Here is a 22,141-nt window from a genome sequence, read left to right on the forward strand (position 1 = left end):
TAACCCTAATCCTCGGCCGTGAATGGGGGTTTTTAACTCCTGGCCATTATTCCCACCTTATTATCTATTGATTGACTTTTAGAAAGGGTAATAACGTAAATAGATTGATGCTCTGAATCCCGCCTGGAGATCAAACGGAGCCGAGGGTTGATTTTCCATATGAGATCCAACGGATAAAGCCCGGAGCTTTGATTTTTTGCTCCCCCCCCCCACAAGCGGCGATAGGGGCAAAGGGGTGATGGCTGGCAAGGAGCTGGGGAAAGGGGAGGTGGGGGGGGACCCACGGGGAGCGCAGCCTCTGTCCCTCCCCGCTCCGCCAAACAATCAGAATAAAAGCAAATTATTTCTCCTATTTTCCTTCCCAAGATGAATGATAAACTGTCCATCCCCGAAAAGAAACTGATAACGCCTCTAATTTTACTGGAAGGCCTAAAAATGCCATTTCTACGCAAAACAGGGCGCCGCTCTCCTCCCCGGCCAGCCTTTGATAAATAGTGGGGGGTGTTTTTTTCTTCTTTTTTGCCTTTTTTTTCTCTATTTCCCTTTCGGTTCGCGAGGGGAAATGCCCCCCGAGCTACAAGCAACGCACAATAAAGCAAAATAATATTTTAGTCAAAATAGGCAGAAGGCGCTCGCAGCCAACTTTCAAATTAGCATTTTGAGGGCAAATATGCAGACAATTTGAGATAATGAGGCCTGATTATTCAATCCAATGAATGTTAAATAGGCAGCGAGGGCGCCCGCGTCTTATCTCCCCCGCTTTCGATTTATTTTAGTTTAGTTTAGTTTTAATCGTTTCCCATTTGAACTCTTTATTTGTCTTGGCTCCAGCCGCTCCCCCCCCCCTTCCGACTCCCTCCCTCCATTCCCTGCGCTGCAGAAATCGCCGGCACGGACCCACCATCCCCTTTGCAACCCATCTTCAGGGTGCATTTTGCATTTTGTGCCCCCCAAAAATCGGACCCCGGGGAGGTTTGGGTGCTGCTGTCAGCCCTGAGAGGGCCTGTCCATGTGTCCGTCCTCAAATCGGGGGGACGTTTGGGTGACGCTTTGACGGCGGCGTGAATATTCGCAGGGATGCGCATGGGCGGCGCGGAGGTTTGGGGTGCTGCATCCCCAGCTCCGGCTCGTCCTTCATCCCCGGGGCTGTTGGTGCGGACGACGGTGCGGTTGCTCCCGCCCTGGGTCTCAGCACCCATCATAAAACGAGCCCTGGGGGAGCCGATCCCGACACCCACTGCCAGCCCAAAGCAAAGCCCGGCTCAGCATCCCACCGTGCAGCCCCCCTCCCGCCCACCCCCCACCCCGCGACCTCCTGGCTGCGTTTTGCTTCGCTCTCGCGGAAATGCGATTTCTTTGCAACCCCAACGAGGTGCATTTCTCATCCCCGAGAAGGGAAGGGTCAGCTCCAGGCTGGGGAGCTCCTTGGGGGTGAGCAACACTGGGCGCTTGCTGGCGCCACCGCGATGGAAAGCGGCGTCTTGCACCAAAAATGGGGGGAAAAAAAGCAAGCTGGTGCAATTAGCATCGTTTTCCAGGTCCTTGCGGGGGAAGCAGCTGCGTTAGGCGAGACCCGCGTCGAGGGTGCCATTGCGGTGCGGTTTAGGAGCGGGCTGGGGGAGGTGCACGGCTGCCACGGGGCAGGAGGAAGCTAAGCTTAAAGTTAAGCAAGAAGTAAAGCAAAAACTAAAGCAAAAACTAAAGCAAGAATTAAAGCAAAAATTTAAGCAAGAATTAAAGCAAAAATTCAAGGAAAAAATAAAGTTGAAGCAAAAGTTAAAGCAAAACTTAACCCAGGCCAGGCTCGCCGAGGACAGTGCAAAGGGCGCCCGTGAGGCTGCGACACGTCTGCCGCGCCGCCGCTAACCCCCCTTTTCCCTGCGATTCAAGAGAATTCAAATAAAATCATTGATTTCAGGGGTAATTAAAAAAAAACCACCTCTTTATGCCTAAAACGCAAAGGTGGCAGTAAAAATCAGAGATGAAAACCTGAGCGGGGCAGGGAAGGTGAAGGGAGACAGGAAAAAAACCCCAATTACGGGGGCAAGGATGGAAAGCGGCGGAGGGGAGGAGGTGCAGTGAGAGGAGAGATAATCAGAAAGCAAAAAAAAAAAAGGGGAAAAACAATCAAAAGAAGGCAAAATAAAAAGCAGATGCTGAGGAGGGATAAGAGGCGGCCGGTGGAGCGGGGCCGGCACCGGACCAGAGGGATAATTGGATTTTGGTTCGTCTTAGGGGCGATAAGAAATTCCCCGTGCATTTTTTTTTTCCGCTGTTTGCAGCATATTTTAATGCGAGATCTGAATATGGCGGGACGGCGCCCCCCGCCCCCCAAAATGCGCCTTGCTGAGGAGGGTTTTTTACCCCATTTCCCCCAGTTTATGCACTTGCTGGGACAGTTTCTGGGGCAGTTATTCCTGCGCTCAGCGGCTTCGGTCTCGTTAGCAGCTGTTCGGGGCGAGCAGGAGCAGTGAGAACCCCCCAAAACAAGGAGAGGGGACGCAGCAACCCCAAAGGGGATGCAGCAAAATCCAAAGGGGATGTTGCACCCCCAAAGGGGAGAGAGCAACCCCAAAATGGACCTTGCAAATCTGAAAAGGGGGTGCAGCAACCCCAGAGGGACCTTGCAAATCCCAAAAAGGGGTGCAGCAACCCCAGAGGGGCCTTGCAAATCCCAAAGGGGTGCAGCAACCCCCAAAATGGACCTTGCAAATCCCAAAGGGGTGCAGCAACCCCAGAGGGACCTTGCAAATCCCAAAGGGGTGCAGCAACCCCCAAAATGGACCTTGCAAATCCCAAAAGGGGTGCAGCACCCCCAGAGGGACCTTGCAAATCTGAAAAGGGGGTGCAGCAACCTCAGAGGGACCTTGCAAATCCCAAAGGGGTGCAGCAACCCCCAAAATGGACCTTGCAAATCCCAAAAAGGGGTGCAGCAACCTCAGAGGGACCTTGCAAATCCCAAAGGGGTGCAGCAACCCCCAAAATGGACCTTGCAAATCCCAAAAGGGGTGCAGCACCCCCAGAGGGACCTTGCAAATCTGAAAAGGGGGTGCAGCAACCTCAGAGGGACCTTGCAAATCCCAAAGGGGTGCAGCAACCCCCAAAATGGACCTTGCAAATCCCAAAAAGGGGTGCAGCAACCTCAGAGGGACCTTGCAAATCCCAAAGGGGTGCAGCAACCCCCAAAATGGACCTTGCAAATCCCAAAAAGGGGTGCAGCAACCTCAGAGGGACCTTGCAAATCCCAAAGGGGTGCAGCAACCCCCAAAATGGACCTTGCAAATCCCAAAGGGGTGCAGCACCCCCAGAGGGACCTTGCAAATCTGAAAAGGGGGTGCAGCAACCTCAGAGGGACCTTGCAAATCCCAAAGGGGTGCAGCAACCCCCGAAATGGACCTTGCAAATCCCAAAGGGGTGCAGCAACCCCCAAAATGGACCTTGCAAATCCCAAAAAGGGGTGCAGCAACCTCAGAGGGACCTTGCAAATCCCAAAGGGGTGCAGCAACCCCCAAAATGGACCTTGCAAATCCAAAAAGGGGTGCAGCAACCCCCAAAATGGACCTTGCAAATCCCAAAAGGGGTGCAGCACCCCCAGAGGGACCTTGCAAATCTGAAAAGGGGGTGCAGCAACCTCAGAGGGACCTTGCAAATCCCAAAGGGGTGCAGCAACCCCCAAAATGGACCTTGCAAATCCCAAAAAGGGGTGCAGCAACCTCAGAGGGGCCTTGTAAATCCCAAAGGGGTGCAGCAACCCCCAAAATGGACCTTGCAAATCCCAAAAGGGGTGCAGCAACCCCCAAAATGGACCTTGCAAATCCCCAAGGGGACACAGCAACCTCCCAAAGGTGCCGTAGCAGCCATGCAACGCCCCGCGACCCCACCGGAGCACCCCGCGTCCCTGCAGCCGAGCGGAACGGACGGCCCCGGCCCCTGGGGAGGGGACACGAAGCAAAAGGAGGCAAAAAAACCCAGCCCTAAATTGCTGCTGGTTTGACGCCGGAGATGGGAGCGATAGAGCAGAGCAGCCCCATTAACCGAGGTGGCCCCGAATGCCGCTTATCACGATCGCATCAAAGCCCAGGGGCCCAGGTCGCCCCGTCATCACCCGGCCGTGAGCACCCAGAATGCCGGTACGGGGCACGGCGCGCCCCAGGACGGCTTTTTTTTTGGCGTGACCTTGCTTGAGGGGCCGGGGCAGGGCGGGTTCGGCGGTGCAATCGAGTTATTAGGGTCAGCGGAGAGGTTTGTCATTGCTTATTAGGCCTGGGGCCCCGGCGGGGACGCTGCTGTCCCCCTGCCTGGCTGCTGCGTGGGAAAGGCTGCTGAATATTTAAAGCGAAGCTCGGGAAGGGGAAAAGGTTGCGCGTGGTTTGATGCCGCCATCGTTCCCGGGTGGGAACGCCGGGAGATCGCGCCCGCCCGCCCGCCCGCGTTCACGGGCGACACGGCCCGCAAACCGCCCGTGCTGTGGGTGCGCTGCGAAGCCCCCGGCACGGGCCCGTCCCGGGGTGCAGGGGGTGCTGCTGCAGCAGCGGGTGGTGGGTGCGCTGCGCGCTCACGTTTGCACGCGCGTGCACACGCATGGAAGCGCGTGCGTGTGCTTGCACGCCCGTGCACGTGCATGAAGTCGCGTGCGCACGCGCCCGTCTCCGGGAGGGGAACGGGGAGGAGCACGAGGAACGCCGGTAACAGCCGTGCCCCGGGGTGGGTGGGTGCGTGGGGTGGCTGCAGCGGGATGTCGGGGCGCACAACCGTGTGTCCCCCCGCCTTTCTGGCTCGCCCTGACGACATGTCGCGACACTCCGGGTGGCCCATCGTGCCTTTGCGGTGGTCGCTGCCTGTTCCGTGGCCTGGCGCCCGCCACCGCCCGCCGGTCCCGGTGTCCGGCCCGATACACAACCCCTGCCGGTGCACGGCCCCGGGGCACGCCCCCCCCGTTAAACGTCCCCCCCCGTTACACGTCCCCCCCCGTTACACGTCCCCCCCGTTACACGTCCCCATCCCCTTGCCCGCCCGGTGCACACCCCGCGTCCTGTTGCAAGCCCCCCCGGTGCAACTCCCCCCGTTATGCGACCCCCCCTCCCCTTGCACGCCCCCCCTCCCGGTGCCCCGCCCCGTGCACGCGCTCGCCTCCCCGCCCCCTGTCCGCCCCCTCCGGTTGGGCGAGGCGGGGCGGGGCCGGAGCGGGGCGTGGTCTCGGGGCAGGGGCGTGGCCTATGGGGTCAGGGGCGTGGTCTCCCAGCGGGAGGGGCGTCGCTACAGCGGGACATGGGGCGTGGCTAGCGCCGGGCGGGGGCGGGGCCTGAGGCTGGGCGGGGGGCCGGCGGCGCTCGCGCTGCGGCCCGGCTGCGGCAGCGGCGGCGGAGGAGCGGGGTCCGGCCCGGTTCCGTCCGGTTCCGTCCGGCCCAGCCCGGCCCGGCGCCCCCTCAGGCTCCCGCCATGGCGCTGCTGCGGGCGGCCGCGCTGCCCGCGGAGGGGTCTCCGGCCTGGCTGCCCACCCACGTCCAGGTGACCGTGGTGCGGGCCCGCGGGCTGCGGTGCAAGGGCGGCGGCAAGGCGGGCACCAGCGACGCCTACACCATCATCCAGCTGGGCCGCGAGAAGTACAGCACCTCCGTGGTGGAGAAAAGCACCGGCGACCCCGAATGGCAGGAGGAGTGTGCCTTCGAGCTGCCCCCCGAGCTGGGCACCCCGGCGGGCCTGGCCCGCGGCGGGCTGGTGCTCACCGTCATGCACCGGGCCCTGGTGGGCATGGACCGCTTCCTGGGCCAGGCCCTGGTGCCCCTGGAGTCCGGCCTGCAGCAGGGCCGCACGCCCGACCAGCGGTGAGTGAGTCCCGCCAGGCATCGCCCCCCGCCCGCGGGGGCAGAGCAGGGGAGGCCTCTGGGGTGGGCGTCAGGGGTCCCTAAGTGCCCCAGGATGGGCGTCAGGGGTCCCTGAGGGCTTTGGGATGGGGGTCAGGGGATCCCTGAGTGCCCCAGGATATGGGGGTCAGGGCGTCCCTGACTGCTTTGGGGTGGGCGTTGGGGGTCCCTGTGCGACCTAGGAAGGGCAGTGCAGTGGTTGGGGTGTCATGGGGTCCACGTGTGCCCCGGGAAGGGTGTTGCAGGAGATAGGGTGCGGTGAGGTCCCTGCGTGGCCCTGGAAAGGGCTTTGCGGGATGTGGGGTGTCACAGGGTCCCTGCATGCCCCGTGAAGGGTGTCGCCGGGGTCAGGGAATTGTGGGGACCATACGTGCCCCAGGAAAGGCACTGCAGGAGGTAGGGTGTGGTAGGGTCCGTGCGTGCCCCAGGAAGGGCATCACAGGAGGTGGGGCATCACAGGGCCTGTGGACACCCGAGGGAGGGTGTCATGGGGTCCAGACACACCCCAGGACGGGCAGGTCACCCCCCATCACGGGGTCTGTGGGTGCCCTGGGAAGGGTGTCGCAGAGGATGGGGTGGCATGGGGCCTGTGTATGACTCAGGGAGGGTGTTGCAGGACACAGGGTATCGCGGGGCCTGTGGATGCTCCAGGAAGGGCATCACAAAGGGTGTCGTGGGTGTTTCGGAGTCCCTCCGCCCCCCGGGAAGGGTGTCGTGTGGGACAAGGCATCGCAGGAAGGTTCCTCTCCTGGGGGACAGGGTGCCATGCGAGGTCCCTCCGTCCCTCCCCGTCCCTGGAGGGTCCCCCTGGGGTCTGTCACTCCTGGGAAGGCGTGGCCCAGATGCCGGTGGTGGTTTGTCCTTCCGATGGCTGTGGTGGCTTTGCAGCCCCCACCGGCTCGGCGGGGCCATCGGCATGACCTGTTTTGTCATGGTGTTGCTGCAGGAGGGTTCTCTGGTTTGGGGGACTGAACCCCAGCCCTGCGTTGCCTCCCGCATAAATCCCTGTGTGCGTGGGGTTTGCTGTTATTCCTCCTTCCCCCAGAAGGGTTTAAAACAATAATAATATTTTCGAGCTTTTGCCAAGCGGAGAAATGCAGGAATGTGGATGAAATTCCTTTAGGGAAGAAGTTTTTTTGAGCTTTGCTCCACGCAGACCTAGCTGGCTGCTCTGTGCCTCTGGGAACATCCCCGTCGCTTGCTGGTTCCCCGGACCCCAGGAATTCAGCTGGCTCACTGCCCGAAAGCTGCGGGCTTGGAGAGGAGCCTCCCTCACCCTCCTACCCAGGGCACGGCCGGGGAGGTGGCAGAGGGAGCACCAGGGCTTGGCAGATGGCGCAGCCTTGCTCCCGGAGAGCAGGATTAGCGTGAAAAGGGGTTGGAAAAACTTTTTACTGTGGAGGAATGCAGCTTGTTTGCATCTGCAGCCCGTGGAGACTTCTGCTTGCCCTAAAATGGGAGCGTGGGCACAGAGGAAAAGTGATTAACCCCAGAGTTAGTCTCTGAGTGTTTCCCCCCCGGCGTTTATTTTGCTTCTATTAGCACTGCCTGGAGAATGGGCGGCGTCGGAGGGGCTGGATCTGAATTCTTCGGGCCTAATTCAAACCAGCATCATGTGTAGACTTCAGAGCGAGTGAGCCGATCCACAGCCTTTCGGGCGCGCCGGGAGAGACATGTTGTTTTGGCACGGGAGGATGTGAAATAACTTTCCATCCTCTTTGCGGTTTGGGTAGCGAGCCCTGCGCCGGGAGCCGGGGTAGGAGCCGTGTCTCGAGGAAAGCTGCGCTCCTGTTAGCAGAAGTTTACAAAGCTGTGCAAAGCGGGGGGCCCTGTGATGGTCCCGCAAAGGTTTCGGGAGGCTGAGCCTGTGGTCTCGTTTCAAAGGTCTTGGCGTCAGGGGCTGTTAATCCAACGGGTGCAATGTCCAACGCAGCTGGACCCTGTGCTGCTTGTCACGGCTGCCGGTCACCTCGGTGGCACCATTACTGCAGCCCAAGGAGGGGATTTGGGCTGCGAGGCAGGAGATCCCCAGGGTTTTTGCTGTCTATCTCCCTCCCTCCCTCCCTGTAGCTTCACTTGCGTAAGGAAAATTAACTTTCCCTTGTGCTGTTCAGGATCGTAAGAGCTTTTAAGGCTCTTTATTTTTGCTCGTGGCCCCCGGTGATGGAAGTGAGCACAGAAAAGGTGATGGAGAGCTCTCACCCTGCACCTCGAGCATCTTGTTGGCTCGAACCCCTGAGCTGGAAGGCGTCTCGAGGGTAGGTGGCAGGTCTGCAGTGTGGAAGGGGCTGTACTTTTTTTTTTTGGAGGGGGGTCCCAAGTGCTGGAGTGTGACTAGCTGGGTAGGAGGAGGATTGGGGGGAGCCCTGGGGGTCTGGCTCCGCAAGCTGCGAAAGCTTCCAACCAAATTCTGTCGTCTGGTTTGGCCCCGTTGCAAACAACTTTGTTTAGGAGGAAATTTTAGTCCCAGAATAAAAAAAAAGGCAAAACAAACACAGGCTCCCCCGCCTCCCTGAGACTGTACCGTGGAGTGTACCCAGGCCTGTGCAGCAGAGATAACAATGGGCCCCCGAGCGAGGGATGTGTAAGTTGAGTCTCCACCATACGCTTTTTTTAGGACCCCATCTGCAGTCCTTGCTCTTGGGTATAAAAGTGCTGCCAGTTGGAATGGGACCTTGCTTTAAAAAAAGGCCTCGATTGTCAGCATGTTGACCTTGCTCTCATTTTCTTGCTGATTTTTGTTGCACGGAAACTTTACCGGCAATGATTTTTATACTTGTTTTCAGCTCGATGGAAAATATTCCATCAAACTTGGACTGTTCTCCAGGAACGAGCTGTCCGGTGGTGTTTATGAGCCTGCCTTGTTCGGCCAAATGCCTCGGCTGTTTCAGTGTTTTGCCCAGGAGAACATCAACTCTTGGATTTGCACAAGAGCAGCCTCAGAGCTCTCATGGTCCTTTTGGGCATCCCAAGGCTTGTCGCACACTCAGCCAGCTCCCAGGCTTGGGGTTGGCAAGCAAAGCAACAGTGCCAAGCATCATTTCTCCCTTCCCATTTGAGCCAGGTAGTGCTTTTATTTTTCACCTGTCTCTTCTACTGCCCTGCTGAGCCCGATGTCTGTCTCCAGGCACAATTCCCTTCTGCATCAGGAAAACCCTTTGCCGTGGCCCTGCCCGGGTGGGATGCTCCTGCTCCTCACCTCTCCCTCCCATGACCTGACCGCTGCAGCTTTCCATCCTGCCTCCTTTTTTAGGAGCCCAAACCCTGGCGCTGCTGACGGGATGAGACTGTGCAATGAAGTGCTCGTTCCCATACCGGCATGGTGACCACCACCGTGCCCAACCGTAACAGTCTGCAGGTGGGTCCTCGAGTGCTGCTGGCTCGGCACAGGCACGCAGGGAGATGTGGTTGTTCAGTGGGATGGTCACTCCCTCCGAAACAAGGGCTTAGCCCAGCAGAAGAGGGTTTTTTTCTGTACTCGCAAGGCAGCTATCGCCTCTGCTTCCTGACATCCAGGAAATGCCATTGCAGTCCCCTGTGGGGACTCATCCTGCCTTCCCTGTGGCGTGGCAGCGAGCCGGGGGGTGTTACCTCCATGTCTGTCCCTGTCAGCGCAGCATCTGGGGAGAGTGGGAATGCCTCCAGCTGCCGTGAGAAGAGAGCGTCAATCCGGCACCCATCAGGCTGTGTTTTCCCCTTGGCCAAGGTGGTCCGTTGGGCAGGTGGCACGGCAGGGGCTTGGCGTTGGAGAGGACAGGAGGTGCACCCTCCAGTAACCCCTGTGGGTTGGGCCTTGAACCTCTCTGCGTGGGGGGCCTGAAAGGGCCGTGGTTTTGCTCTGAAAGAGCCTTGATTTTGTTCCGTGGGCTGCGAGGCTGATGGTGGGAAAGGGCAGTGGGCACCCAAGATTTCCTGGACTGGGCGAAGAAAAAACCATAATTGTCGTTACCTCCTTTCTCCCGCTTTGAAACCTCATTTTCATTTGCTTTCTTCCCCTAAGACCTCACAGCCCCTCGCAAATGGTAAAGGTTAAAGGCGTGAGACTTCCAGGGCGAAGCTCTGCTGGCCGTGCAAACACTGGGCTGCTGGAGCTCGGTCTCCAGAGAACAAATTCAGGGCTTTGCAGTACTGGGATCCTGTGGGTAAGGGGACAGTAAGTGTAGCAAAGGAGTCGTGATTCCTGGCTCTGGTGTTTTCCAGCAGTGACTTGCAGATGCTTGTTGGCTGCTGCCTTGGACAGGGAGCAACGACAGTGAGTGGCCCTTGGTGTCTCTGTGACAAGAATCATAGAATCATTAAGGTTGGAAAAAGCCTCTAAGATCATCAAGTCCAACCATCAACGCAATGCTGCCATGCTTCCTAAACCATGCTCTGAAGAGCTCATCTTGTGGAGTAGTTACCCGTCCAGAATAAGCCCAGCTCCAAATTCCCCAAAGCCCTCCCTGGTGCAGTTCCCTTTACTCATTCCCATCCCTCCCCAGCTGTGGAGGGGCCGGTTGCTTGGAGGGCTCTGGGCTTGCGTGCAGCCCTTCACCCAGGCAGCTGCAGCATCTCCACCCTGGCAGCAGGAGGGAGGCAATCACAGAATCCCAGACTGGTGGGGGTTGGAAGGGCCCTCTGGAGCTCGCCCCGTCCCACCCCCTGCTTGAGCAGGCACCCCCAGAGCAGGGGCACAGGGCTGCAAGTCCTGTGTCTTGACTGAGAGATGCTCTCCTTCTTGCTCTCCATCAGCAAAGAAGCTACTCAAGATAGAAAACCTTTCCTCTGGGTGCTAAACTTTTCTAGCTGACGTCCTTGAGGCCACTGGGGCTTCTCCCCTCCATGTCCTGATGGAGCTCTGTTCTGGGCAAGGCTCAGTGGAAAAGGTGTGGGGGGATTTCCTTGGGGGAAGATGTTGCGGAGCCAAGCCACAGTGGCTGGTGGAGGAGCTCATCAGCCCTGTCACTGCCTGCAGCTGTGTGGCTTGGCACGGGGAGGGAGAAGGTCCTTTCTGTTGGTCCTTCCTCAGCTAAGCCCCACATCAGGCACTCTTCCCTTCCCCTTGCTGGTTGTACCCATCACGTCCCCTCTTTGCTGTGGGGAGAGCAGATGGATAACCTGCTTTCTGTGGCCCTGTCCTCATGTTTCCCCCAGGCACGGACCTGCTCTCATCTCCACTGCCAGCCCCTCTGGATTGCTGTCAACCCATGGTGTGCTTGTGGCCGTCGCCCTCCCTTGTTAAATTAAAATCAGTGGAGATCATTAGCAGCAGAGCACGCGCTGTGGCCTGCGGGCTCTTGGCTGTGGTATCTCTCGGATGCGGTGGCTCATTGCCGTTCTCACTGTGGCCTTGGCTTCTGGCTCTATCTCCTAGGGGAGATTTTTTTCTCACCCAGGGTCGGAGCTTGCTTTCTGCTCCCTATCAGGCGTGAGCCGAGGCCAAATCGCTGCAGCCGTGTCCTCTGCACGTCTGCCCTTAAGCCTAGGAGAGGAACAGACCTTGCAGCAGGGTGTAGAGGAAATAGCTACTCTGCAATCATTTTGGGATGGAAAGTTTTAATACAAGAGCAAACAGAGCCGTCTTCCCCAGGGACTGTGATTGGAGGCACCTGGCAAGGCTGGTGAAGGTCTTCGGGGTGGCCAAGAGCAGTGGTGAGCTCCTTGGACGCCCTGGGCTCTGATGAAATCCTTGTTTCGGGGCTGGAAAGCAGCCCTGGGGGGTTGTTGCATCTCAGCCAAGCCAGGAAACACCCTGCTGTGTTGAAACGCTGCTGAGCAGGGGGAGGAGAGGGTTAGTGCTGCTGAAAATCAGGTCGAGATGCTCTGCACTGTCAGAGGCAAGGCTGGACAGGAGGCAGCCAGGCCCTGGGATAGGGACCTTGGTGTCCAGCTTGTCCTTGGCAAGCATTTGCCCCTAGCTGGGAGCCCACAGGGAAAGCATCAAGGCACTGAGGTGATGATGCTGCTTATGAAATGGTGGCAGTGCTTAATTTTGCTCCTACCTGCCCGGTTAACCCTTTTTTCACCCAGTGGCTGAGGTTGGTTTAAGAGGTTAAAGGCCCTTGCTCTGTTCTGCTCTGGGAAGGCTCTGTTTTTTTTTTGTTTTTAAAAGGTATTTGAGCAGTTTGATCCCAACTTTGCAACTGTGGCACATTGGGTTTGGGCTGTCAGAGGCTGACAGCACTGGCCTGTCACCCTCCATTGTCTTAAAAATGAAAAACCTGCTGATTCAGCCTTTTTCTCTGTTTCACACTAATCTGCAGAGCCTTAACTGCCTCCAGCTGTCTTTTTCCCTTAGCAGCTGCAGAAAAACCTGCAGCCAGCCCAGAAAACACCTCAGACCTGTTGGTACAAAGCTCCAGACGTGGGTGGAGCCACCGCTATTGCATATGCCAAGTTCAGCTAGCGCTCATGCTGTGCTTCAGGAGCCTCGCCACCTCGGTTCCTCTTTCCAAGGTGACTCCCTCCCTCCCCTACAGAGTCTGGCAAAACATTTCCTCTCTGGTGACCAGGGTGGGCTCTGCTCTCCGCTCCTCTCGCCCTCCGAGGGGTCTTGTCACACTGGGCTGAACTGGGTGGCTCAAAGGTGGCGTCTGCAGCAGGAGGGGAGCTTTTGGGCGATGCTTTTTGTGGTTCCTGGGAGAATCTGCTCCAGAGGAGAGCATCTGCGGGCAGCCTTGCGGGGGTCTGCTGGAGGCACGCCTCATCTTTGTCACTGTCACCGGAGGGAGAGCATCTGTTGGGGTGGAGAGTGTGGTCGTGCTGTGGCTGCTGCCAGGGCAGAGTCTAGACTGGGTTATTCTGCCCGTCGCTGTAGCTGACTTGTGAACACACTCACATAGGTGCCTGCGTGAAGGGAAAACAGGCTCCTTGCCCCGAGTAACCCTGCAGGCTCTGGGTGCTCTGGTGTTGTATCGCCTGTTGAAATTCTCTTGCTCTGGACGCCGCTCCGTTGCAGGCGTGCTGGCACGGGCTGCTGCCTCCGCACGGCTGCTGCACGGGGCTTTCTTGACAAATGGAGTCCAAAAAAGACCTTGCATCCTTTCTGCAGGCATGTTGAGTGAAAATGGCTTTTAAACCTTTGCCGCCGCCTCTCTTCCTGCCCCGGGGCTTGCTGGAGCCTGTGCTCAGCAAAGGTGTGCAAATAACTGCCATGGGAATTTGCTTGCTTTGTCAGAAGCTTGGCCAGGGACACGGGGTTTGGGTTTCCAGCGGGACGGCCTCTCCAGCCTGGGCTGGGAGCCCCGTCCGTGGGGCAGCATCCCACAGCTTCCCCAGCTCTGCATTTCCAGCCCATGGGTCTCTCTGCTGGCAATTCCACCGAGGGTAAAGGTGTGTGTAATTAGACCGACCTGCTGCTGGGGTTAAGATTTGTTCCTTTTTCCCTTTTTCCACCTTCTTCACATGAATGACTCATGCCTGAGAGCGGGTTGTGGCATCTGTTGATGCGATGAATGAACAATCGATCCGTGACCTATTGCTGAAGGGGGTGTAGCTGGTGTTTTAAGCTGCGTGAAGCCCTTGGGATTGGTTTCCCCTTTCGAGGACAGGCGCTGCATTCCTAAGACTTGGTTGCCTCTAGGTACTAGGTTCTCCACGCAAGCCCTTCTGTGATGCTCTTCCCATTTGGAAGTGGAAAAGGGTTTACAGCAAAACGTTTCTCCTGCCCATCCTGTGCACCTGGAGTTGTGCATGAAGTGGCTCCCCAGAAGGAGGTGCACTGGGGGAACCTGCGGAGCAGCTCCTCGGTGTCGGTCGTGTTTTGCAATCCTGCAAAGTCAGCTTGGGGCTTGGTTTTTTTAATGCTTTTCTTCGTGCCGTTGGATTCTTGTGCACCAGGTCAGCGAATCACCAGTGCTGCCTCCTCTCCCATCCTTGCACGGGGGCCTCGTCCCCAGCCTCACTATGCCTTGGCAGCACTGGCCTGGCCGTTTGGGTCATTCAGTGACCACAAACGTGGTTTATTGGCTAGTTTGCACCTCAGAGGATGCAAACCTTGAACACTTTGGAGTGCAAGAGGATAGATATAGTTGAAGAGATCAGTTTTTGTCTCCTGCTGTTACTATCTCCATTCATAAATCTTTCATGCTCCATTTTACAGCTCCTTAAATTGTCCCTCCTTTCCACTTCCTACCTGCTATTCCGGTGCTAGAGAGTGGAAAGCCTCTGATCTTCTTAGCCTAAATTGGTTTGTGATGAAGTTACCCACCCTCGCTCTCATGCCAGCACTGTCCTGGTGGCTGATAGCTCTTCTCCATCCCTGGTGTCTACCCTGCTCCTATAACCGCCCCCCTCCATGCCATTGCACACCGCTGCTTGCCTCTGCCAGCCAGCACAGAGGCTGTAGGGGCAGGTCTGGGGGCAGTGGGGTGGCTGTGCAGCCATCCTCCGTCTCCTCTGTGTTACAGGGTCAAGAAAACTGCCTGTCTGGGGGCTCCACAGCTCTGGCCGCCCCCAGGGTTCTGTGGGCACCGCTCTGGCTGGGATGCAGGAGTGAGGATGCTCGGGACCTTGCCAGGATGGACCTTGTGCATGGAGCTCTGAGGTGCTGCAGGATACGTGCCTGGAGCACCAGCACTGTAGCACAGCCTGGGAGTTGCACCAGGCTTGGCAGTGAGCTGTGGACACAAGCAGGACTGGTTTTTTTAGCTGGTTTTCACCATGCCTTGCAGGTTTGCAGGCTGCTCCCTGCCATCGAGACTCAGTGGAGTTACCACATGTCTGTTCCTGGCCTGCGAGCCACGGGATGCGCAGGGGCGGCTTCTCTGTCCCGGTGCGGATGTGAGTCGTTGGTGGAGTTTTCTCATGCGTGTTCCCAGTTGCCCCGTGCTTCTGTGTTGGCTGCCATAATGCATCGCTTGGAGCTACCGAGTCTGTAGCTCCATCCTCTTGCACCCCTCACCGCACACGGCTCCTGCTCTGTGTTTCTGACATCCCGTTTAGCCGGCGCTCCCTTGAGCAGCTGAGTCGGTCATGTCAAGGCTGGAACCCATTAGAGGAGGAGGGTTGAGTTGCTTTGTTAGCAGTGAGCTGAATTATCTAATGAGCTGTGGGGGGGTTGGTTTGTTCAAGTTTGTTTTCGAGCACTTCTCAGAGGAACGTTTGGAGAGATGAACTTCCTCCCACCTCGGCTGCTCGAGCCCTTTCTTCCCCATCCGCGGGGGAATCAGCCTGTGTTTATTTTCCATCTGTGCTTTTAGCAGCTTACAGGGATCACCTTGCAAAATAGGCCATCCAAAACCAACACGAAACAAATCTATGCTGCAGAGAAGCTTCCCAGCACTGGCGGGGGAAGCTGTGTCAAAAACACAAAGCCAGACAAAAAGCACAAAGCTCCCCAGGGTTGGGTTGTTTTCCACCCTACGCTTCCCTTCTTGGGTAGGTGAGCTTCCTCCTGGCCCGATGCAATATGTGTGCTTCCGCAGGGCTGCTTCAGCTTTTGTCTCACTGAAATGCCTCTTCGCTGCCTGGGCCGTGCCCATCGAGGGGGGTCGTGCCAGGAGGAGCGGTGCCCCTTCTGCCAAAATTCCTATTTTCACTGGATTGCCTTTTCTGCACTCTGTCCTGCTCTGTCAGGGGCCCAGGTAGTCTCTAATTAAAGACTTGGGGCTCTTCTCATGAGCCAGGCTGACCTTGTTGCAGGGATGAATCAGCAGTAAATGACAGGCTGGTGCGGCCCGGGAAGAGGCATTGGCTCCACGTTGGGCTGTCTCTTGCTCCGTACTGCAGCTCAGGTGGCTGAGTTGTGCGGGGCAGGAGCATTTCTGCTCAGTTTGAGGCGAACCTCCGCCACCTTGACAACGCTGAGTGGTTTTGGGAGGCTTTTGAGAAGCACCTGGTGGCTGAAGTGCTCTAGAAACGCTCCAGCTGTGCATCCTTCCCCGTGTGCATCCATGAACACCGCAAGTCACTAAGGGACTTAACCACCCAGGGGAGCTCTCTTGAGCTCACTGCTAGTAAAGCACTGGGACCAGTTCGAGAGGGAAACTGGAGAACCATTGCTGAAGGAACCCGGGGTGCGTTGGACAGGTCTGTTGGGGCGAGGTAGGTCCAGCTGAACTGGAGGGTGGATGGGGGTTCTCTTGGGGACCCCAACCAGACCCATGGGAGAGCAAAGGCAGTCCTCCTTGGAAGGACCCACATCCTCCTTGGAAGGCCCCCCGTCCTCCCCAGGAGTAGGGCAGGATGGTGCCCTGATGGTGTCCATGGCACCTCCGAGAGCCGCGTTGCGTGTGCTGCCCTGCTCGCCTGATCTTGCCCCCGTGTCGCTGGGCTGTCTCCCCTGCGCGATGTTACAAGTGACTGCAAGTAATCCCGAACCAATGAAATGAGCTTGGATCACCCCAGGGCTTTGGGATGCTGACCCGCAAAGCTACTGACAGGGTGGGAGCTTTGGCTTTGTGCTTGGTTTTGTGCTGAAGGAGTTGCTTGATCAGGAGGAGGACCTGGAAGGGACAAGGTGACAGGAAGCCTCAGGTCACCGTCAGTGTTGCCTTTCTGCTAAGGGTTGGTTGCCTCTGTGTCCTCCTGGTCATCCCAGCAGCTTGTCTTCCCATCCTGGCAGGTGCTGGGGGAGCCCATGAGAACCAGGTGTCTCATAAACCCCAATGAATTTTCTCATAAATGGGGAAAAAATACTGCCCAAGTATTCCCCCCCTGTAGCTTGGATACCCAATGCAAGGTTTCTGGGAGTGGGGACTCCCTGTGCCCCCCATACCTGTAGCCCAATAGAGGACAAAGAGCAGAGGAGGGGGGACAGTGGGAACCAGGCAGTGACCCTGAGCAAATCCATCTTGTCAGCATCCTCCGTTGAGTCGCTTTTCCTCCTTAACAAACACTCCTATGCACTTGTTTCCATGCCAGGGTGTTTTTTCCCTTTGCTCAGCACTAGCTGGCTTTCCGGTATGGGATGCTGCTGGAGGATGAGGGAAAGCACGTGTTTTATGGGGGCATGGTGATACAGCAGCACTTTGTGTTCTGCTCTCCGCACCTCCCTTGCTGCTCCAATTGATCCTGGCAACAGTAAATGTAAAAATAGACGCCGGGCGCTTTCTGCCTTTCCTCCCAAACCTGCCTTTTGGCAGCCGTGCTGCGTGGCTTGCCGTTCTCCTTGACTCTTAGTGGAGGCGAGTGGGAGGAGAGAGGAGCCTTTGCACAGGAAAGGGTTTTACTGAAACTGTCTGGAGGCAGTTCAGATGTGCTGATTAAACACGGTGACCTAAATGAGCATGCACAGCCACGCAGGGGGGCTGGGGAGCCCTCCGCCGCACATCGGCGCTCACCAGCGGTGTTACTGTGGCGGGGTGTGAGCTTGAAAACCCCTGGAGCACGTCTCACTTCCCAGGAGCTGCTCGAGAGCTCGCAGGGGCCTCCAGTTGCTTCCCCTTTCTGGAGTATCTGCGGGGAGTTTTCTGTTTGAGGTTTCCTCTCCCGTCCATGTGTGCTGGGGTGACTTGCTGCTTCCTTCCCCTTGCAGTGATCCCCGCGGCCTCGGTGTCCACCTGCCCTTTTCCTGCCACAACATCTGCGGAGGGTGGGTCCGGGGTCATGCTGGGAGAAGCCCTTGGCCTTTGGGGGGATGCGTGCCCAGCATGGTGCAATGCTGCAGGCAGGTACCCGATGCGCGGAGGCACTGGACCCATGGAGTGTAAGAGAGAAGAATATAGGGTTTTTTAGCAAAAGCTGATTGCCTGAACCTGCAGCTTGTGTCTTCAAGGTGGCTCGAGCTGCGTTCCCTGGACGGGTCGTGTTGGAGATGTTTCTGAGCAGCCCAGCTTTCTGTACAGCCAGGGCTGAGGTGTCTCAGCAGAAGCACCGCTGTGCAGTGGAGGTGGGCAGTAGCTGATGGGTGGAAAGGAGCAGTTCTCCAAGGAGCAGAAGGGTGTTGATACGGGACCAACAGGCTGGGAAGCTGCAGGTTTCATCCTCTGGTCCGTGTTCAGGGGAAAACCCATTTCCAGATGCAGGGAGCAAGGGGAGGAGCACAGACCAGGGCACAAAGCGTCTTTCCTTAGCAAGGAGCAATCCTGCTCCTGATCACCACCAGCTTGGGCACCAGGACAAGAGAGCCTCTTTAATTTAACATTTTTTAACTAGCAAGAGCCGTGTCAGGCTGCGGCCCTTCCAAACCTTGCTAAGAACAGCACCCCAGGAGTAGGTGGCTCGAGATGGGTGGCTTGTCCTGGATGTCCTGTACAGCGAGGAGCTGGACACAAGGTGGTGGCACCTTCCTCAAGGTGGGCCTCCAAAACACCTCCGAGAAGCAGGTCCATGCAGTCCTGGGTCCCTGGTGCTGGACATGCTTGGCATGGCTTCCTCGATCTCCCCGTACCCCTTGGTGCCTGCGTGTCTTCCACAGTCTGCTTAATATAACCCAGTTAAATTCAGAGCGATTGGTCAGAGCCTGAGCTGCAAATCCCACAGCTGCTATTTCAGATCGGGAAAAGGGTTTGTATGGGCAGAAGCTGGTTTGTTTCTCCAGGTGTATCATCTAGTCCCATAAAAGAAATAACGTCTCCCTCTGAGGCTTGGGCTCGGGTGGTCCCAGTCCAGAAACCTCCCCTTGGAGCTTCCCCGCAAGGGCAGCTCATGGAAGAAATGTGGGAAACCGAGGGGTGTGGGATGGGGTTAATAGTCAAAAGATGCTGTGGGAGTTTGTGTTTAGCTGGGCTGGTACTTGAAACCCGCCCCAGTCCTGCTCTCCTGCCGCATCCTGGCCGAGGCAGTGTTTGCACCTCCTGTTTCCACTGGAACTGATTCATAAAATAAAATAGAAGAACCCAACATGGAACACCTTAATCCTCCCAAACACTCATCTTGTGCCATAAACTTAGAGCTCAGCCTAAAAATAGCTCTGTTCCCTCTTTGAGGTGTAGTCCCAACTGCTTGCCGACTGCCGATTAGGTCTCGGGAACCAAAAATAGCTCCTTAATCCAGCGCCAGCACAAGCAGAGGTTTTTCCCTGAATGGATGCTTTTTGAAGCAGATCAGGTTTTAAGGCTTGTCCTTTCAAAGGCATCGCCGCTGAGCACTCAAATTAATTTTAATGACCACAACATTATAAGTGAAGGGCCAGGAGACGCTGACGGTGTATCCATGTGAGCTGAGCCAGTGCGGGGCTCTTATGGGCTGTTACATCTCATCGTCCTCAGAAGCTCGTGCCTTTCCTTATGTTAATCCACCCAGATTTTCTCTTTTTTTTCTTCCATGGGATGACGTAAGATACAAAAACAACTTGCAAGATTCATTTTTTTTTTCCCCTGCTAAATGATTCAGCCCCCAAATCTCTCCTCTCCCAGCTGGCAGGCTGCTGCAGCCCTTCCCGCTTGAACTTCTTCCAGGTCTTGCATCAAACTGAACAACGTAATATTTGATGTGCTGTGGCCGCAGCCTGTTCCAAGCAGCCTTTTTCTCACCGCTCTTATGGGAAGAGTCTGCCTGACTCACCTGCTCCTGCTCCTCAGCAGCGGATCAGCCCGTTTGAGTCTCTTTCTGCCACTCTTGGCTTGCTGTGAGGGGTTAATGCTGCTTTTTTTCCCCATGTTGATTTTTTTTTCTGCATGCCTGGATATTTTCACGCTTGAAGCCTGGGTACTGAAAATCTTTCAAAGGGCGTCATATGGGGGTGGGATAAGCAAGTGGTAGGAATAGGAATGGGTTCACTGGGGATTTAAGCCCGTGTCTGTGCCCAGCTAAGTCGCAGGCGCTGTCCCTCCTGCATTCGGTGGCAGCAGAATTGGATGGTGAAGGACCTGGGTACTTCCAGCTGTACGCTCCTGTTATTTATCCTGGCAGCCCAGCAGGGAGGTAGGGGTTTTGAGCCCCCTTCCCAAGGTACAGCGTAGGGTCCCCAGGCTTTCCAGCTCCTCCCTTCATCCGAGGTGTGATTACACCCCCAGCAGTAACTCAAACTTCTGGAGGATGTGGTTCAAGTGTTCTCCTCACCCTGGTGATTTCAGTGTGGTCCCACCCATCTCCGTCCCTTCACACCCACCTCCGCCCCTTCACGTTTTCCTTCCCCTTTTTCTTTTTTCTTTCCAGTGACTTAACTTTTCAAGTGGATGTAAAACACCTTTGGGATTTTTATTTATTTAGAAACCATGGGCAAGTGATTAACCAGGTCTAGAAATTTCTTTCACCTCCCATTGCTGTGTGTTTCGCCCATCAAGCATGTCACGGAGAAGTAGGGTCTGTCCTGAACCTACAAATTGCCTTGTGCCTTATTAAGGGGAATTTTAATACTTTGATCTGGGAGGGATCAGAGCTGCCGGGGCAGTGGCTGTGCTGGAGACCTGCTCATCCTGCTGCAGCGGCCCCTGGAACCGGGGCAGAAAGATGGGGCATCTCGCAGGAGGAGAAGGGAGTGAAGGACCACCTGGTCGGCAGTGGTTTTGGGGAAGAAACAGTTCCCTTGCGGCCTGTGTTTCGTGCTGTCCCGTCTGAACGTGGTACCGTGATGAAATGGAGAACTAGACGGTGCCTCTGGGCATGTCTTGCTTTGGTGTCCTCTCACCCGCCGTTCGTTCCAGCTGGCAGGAGGCAAGACCCCTCTCCCATTGCGTACCAGGGCTTGCTGCGTGCCCTGCCAGTGCACCGGCTAGTCCCTGCGGAAGTATTGGGCCCTAAATGGAGGTTGGGAGGGTTTTTTTCCCCATGTTCCTTCCATCTCTATGTGCAAAGCTATGGAGCAAAGTCTGCGTTATGGGTTTGGTCTGGTGCGGGGCAGCGGGGAGCATCCCCCAGTAACCTGCTGCAGAGTTGGTTGGAGCTTTTGCACTGGTGGATATGGCCAGTATCTCCTTCAGGAGTCCCAGCAGCGTGGTGCTGGGCTTCGGCAACCAGAGCGAGGCCTGTTAAAATAAAGTCCTTTTCCCTCCTCAGCTCAGGCTTCTGGCTGCCTCAAATTTTACAGACATTTCAGCAGAACTGAGGGAGTTGGGAGGAGAGGAAAGGTGATGGATGTATAGGTGTGCCACATCAGGGCATCACAGATCCCAGAGCTGCACTGCAGGCTGGGGGCTGCCTTCGGCTGGCTGTGGGAATGCAGATATTTCCACAAAATGCAGTAACCTGGATAGGCTTGGGTTGGGTTGGATATGGTGGGTGCTGCACGGCAGCTCCTCCTGCCCATAAAGAGCTCCTGGGATGCAGCATCCTCTAAATGCTTGATGCAAGGACACTTTGAGGCAAACTTCTGCATCTTTATTTAGGGTGAGGCCTGGAAGGTCTGGCATAAAGTTATTTTAATGAATGTTGTTGAGTGCCTTTGCCATTATGGTACTGTCTCTTGACTTGAAAGGATTTGTTCTGAGTCACTGGCTCTTTAATATTTAAAATGCAAGCACAAAGCACCATCTTTTTTAAAACACGGGCTTACAGCAACATATCAACTGACCGTACAAAAATTTGGCCAGCAGTAACTTTCCCCTGAAACACACGGCGGTATCTGACGCCAGGGTGAGCGAGATGGTGTTTGCCAAGTTATTTGGTGGAGGGATAGTATTTAATATTAGGGCAGGGATGGAGACAGAGCTCTTACAAAGTCGCTGCGGTTCAGGGAGGGGTCTGGTCCTGTGCGACACCTCCGTGCTTGGTGTTTGCGTGTCTCTGACTCAGGTCTTAGGCGACTTCTAGGGTGCTCGTGCTAGCTCCCACCCAGCAGCATCCTCCCCGAGGTCTTCCTGGCTTGGAAATGATGGAGGGGCCTTACCTTTTCTTTTCTCTCTGGCTCCAGGTGGCACAAGCTACACTCCAAGGCTGGGAAGAAGGAGAAGGAGCGTGGCGAGATCCTGGTGAGCATCCAGTTTACGCGCAACAACCTCACGGCCAGCATGTTTGACCTCTCCATGAAGGACAAGCCGCGGTCGCCCTTTGGCAAGCTGAAGGACAAGGTGAAAGGCAAGAAGAAATATGACTTGGAGTCGGCCTCTGCCATCATTCCCAGCAGCATGGGCGCCCTCGACATGGAGGATGACTACGACACTGGGGGTAAGAAGTCCAAAGTCAAGGGCTTCTTTCTGAAGAACAAGCTGCGCAAGTCATCCCTGACGCAATCCAACACCTCACTGGGATCCGACAGCACCATCTCTTCTGCCAGCCTGGGCTTGGCCGCAAATGTTCCCGAGGTAACCAAATCCCCGAGCAGACACAGCAGTCTGTCCACGGAGCGCTCTGGTAAGAGGATAATGGTTTTAATCCCACCCCACCACCTTTTTTTTCCCCTTCTTTTCCTTGTAAGGGACTGTTGAGGCTTTCCTGCAAATCTGTTAACTAATTGCTTACCTAAGAAGCGACGTCCT

At 56.4% G+C, this 22,141-nt stretch overlaps 1 protein-coding gene across 3 annotated transcripts in view; it reads left to right on the plus strand.

The window, feature by feature from the left end:
- The first annotated feature begins 5,294 nt into the window (after positions 1–5,294).
- Positions 5,295–22,141, plus strand: part of RAB11FIP5 (RAB11 family interacting protein 5) — a 43,050-nt gene continuing 26,203 nt past the window's right edge. For all 3 annotated transcript variants that reach the window (XM_075092253.1, XM_075092254.1, XM_075092255.1), the window contains exons 1-2: positions 5,295–5,825; positions 21,577–22,016. In XM_075092253.1, coding sequence (XP_074948354.1) covers positions 5,440–5,825; positions 21,577–22,016 — 826 coding nt within the window. In that variant the 5' untranslated portion in view covers positions 5,295–5,439. The remainder of the gene's footprint in view (positions 5,826–21,576; positions 22,017–22,141) is intronic.

Source organism: Phalacrocorax aristotelis, chromosome 4, assembly GCF_949628215.1.
Source record: "Phalacrocorax aristotelis chromosome 4, bGulAri2.1, whole genome shotgun sequence".
NCBI lineage: Eukaryota > Metazoa > Chordata > Aves > Suliformes > Phalacrocoracidae > Phalacrocorax > Phalacrocorax aristotelis.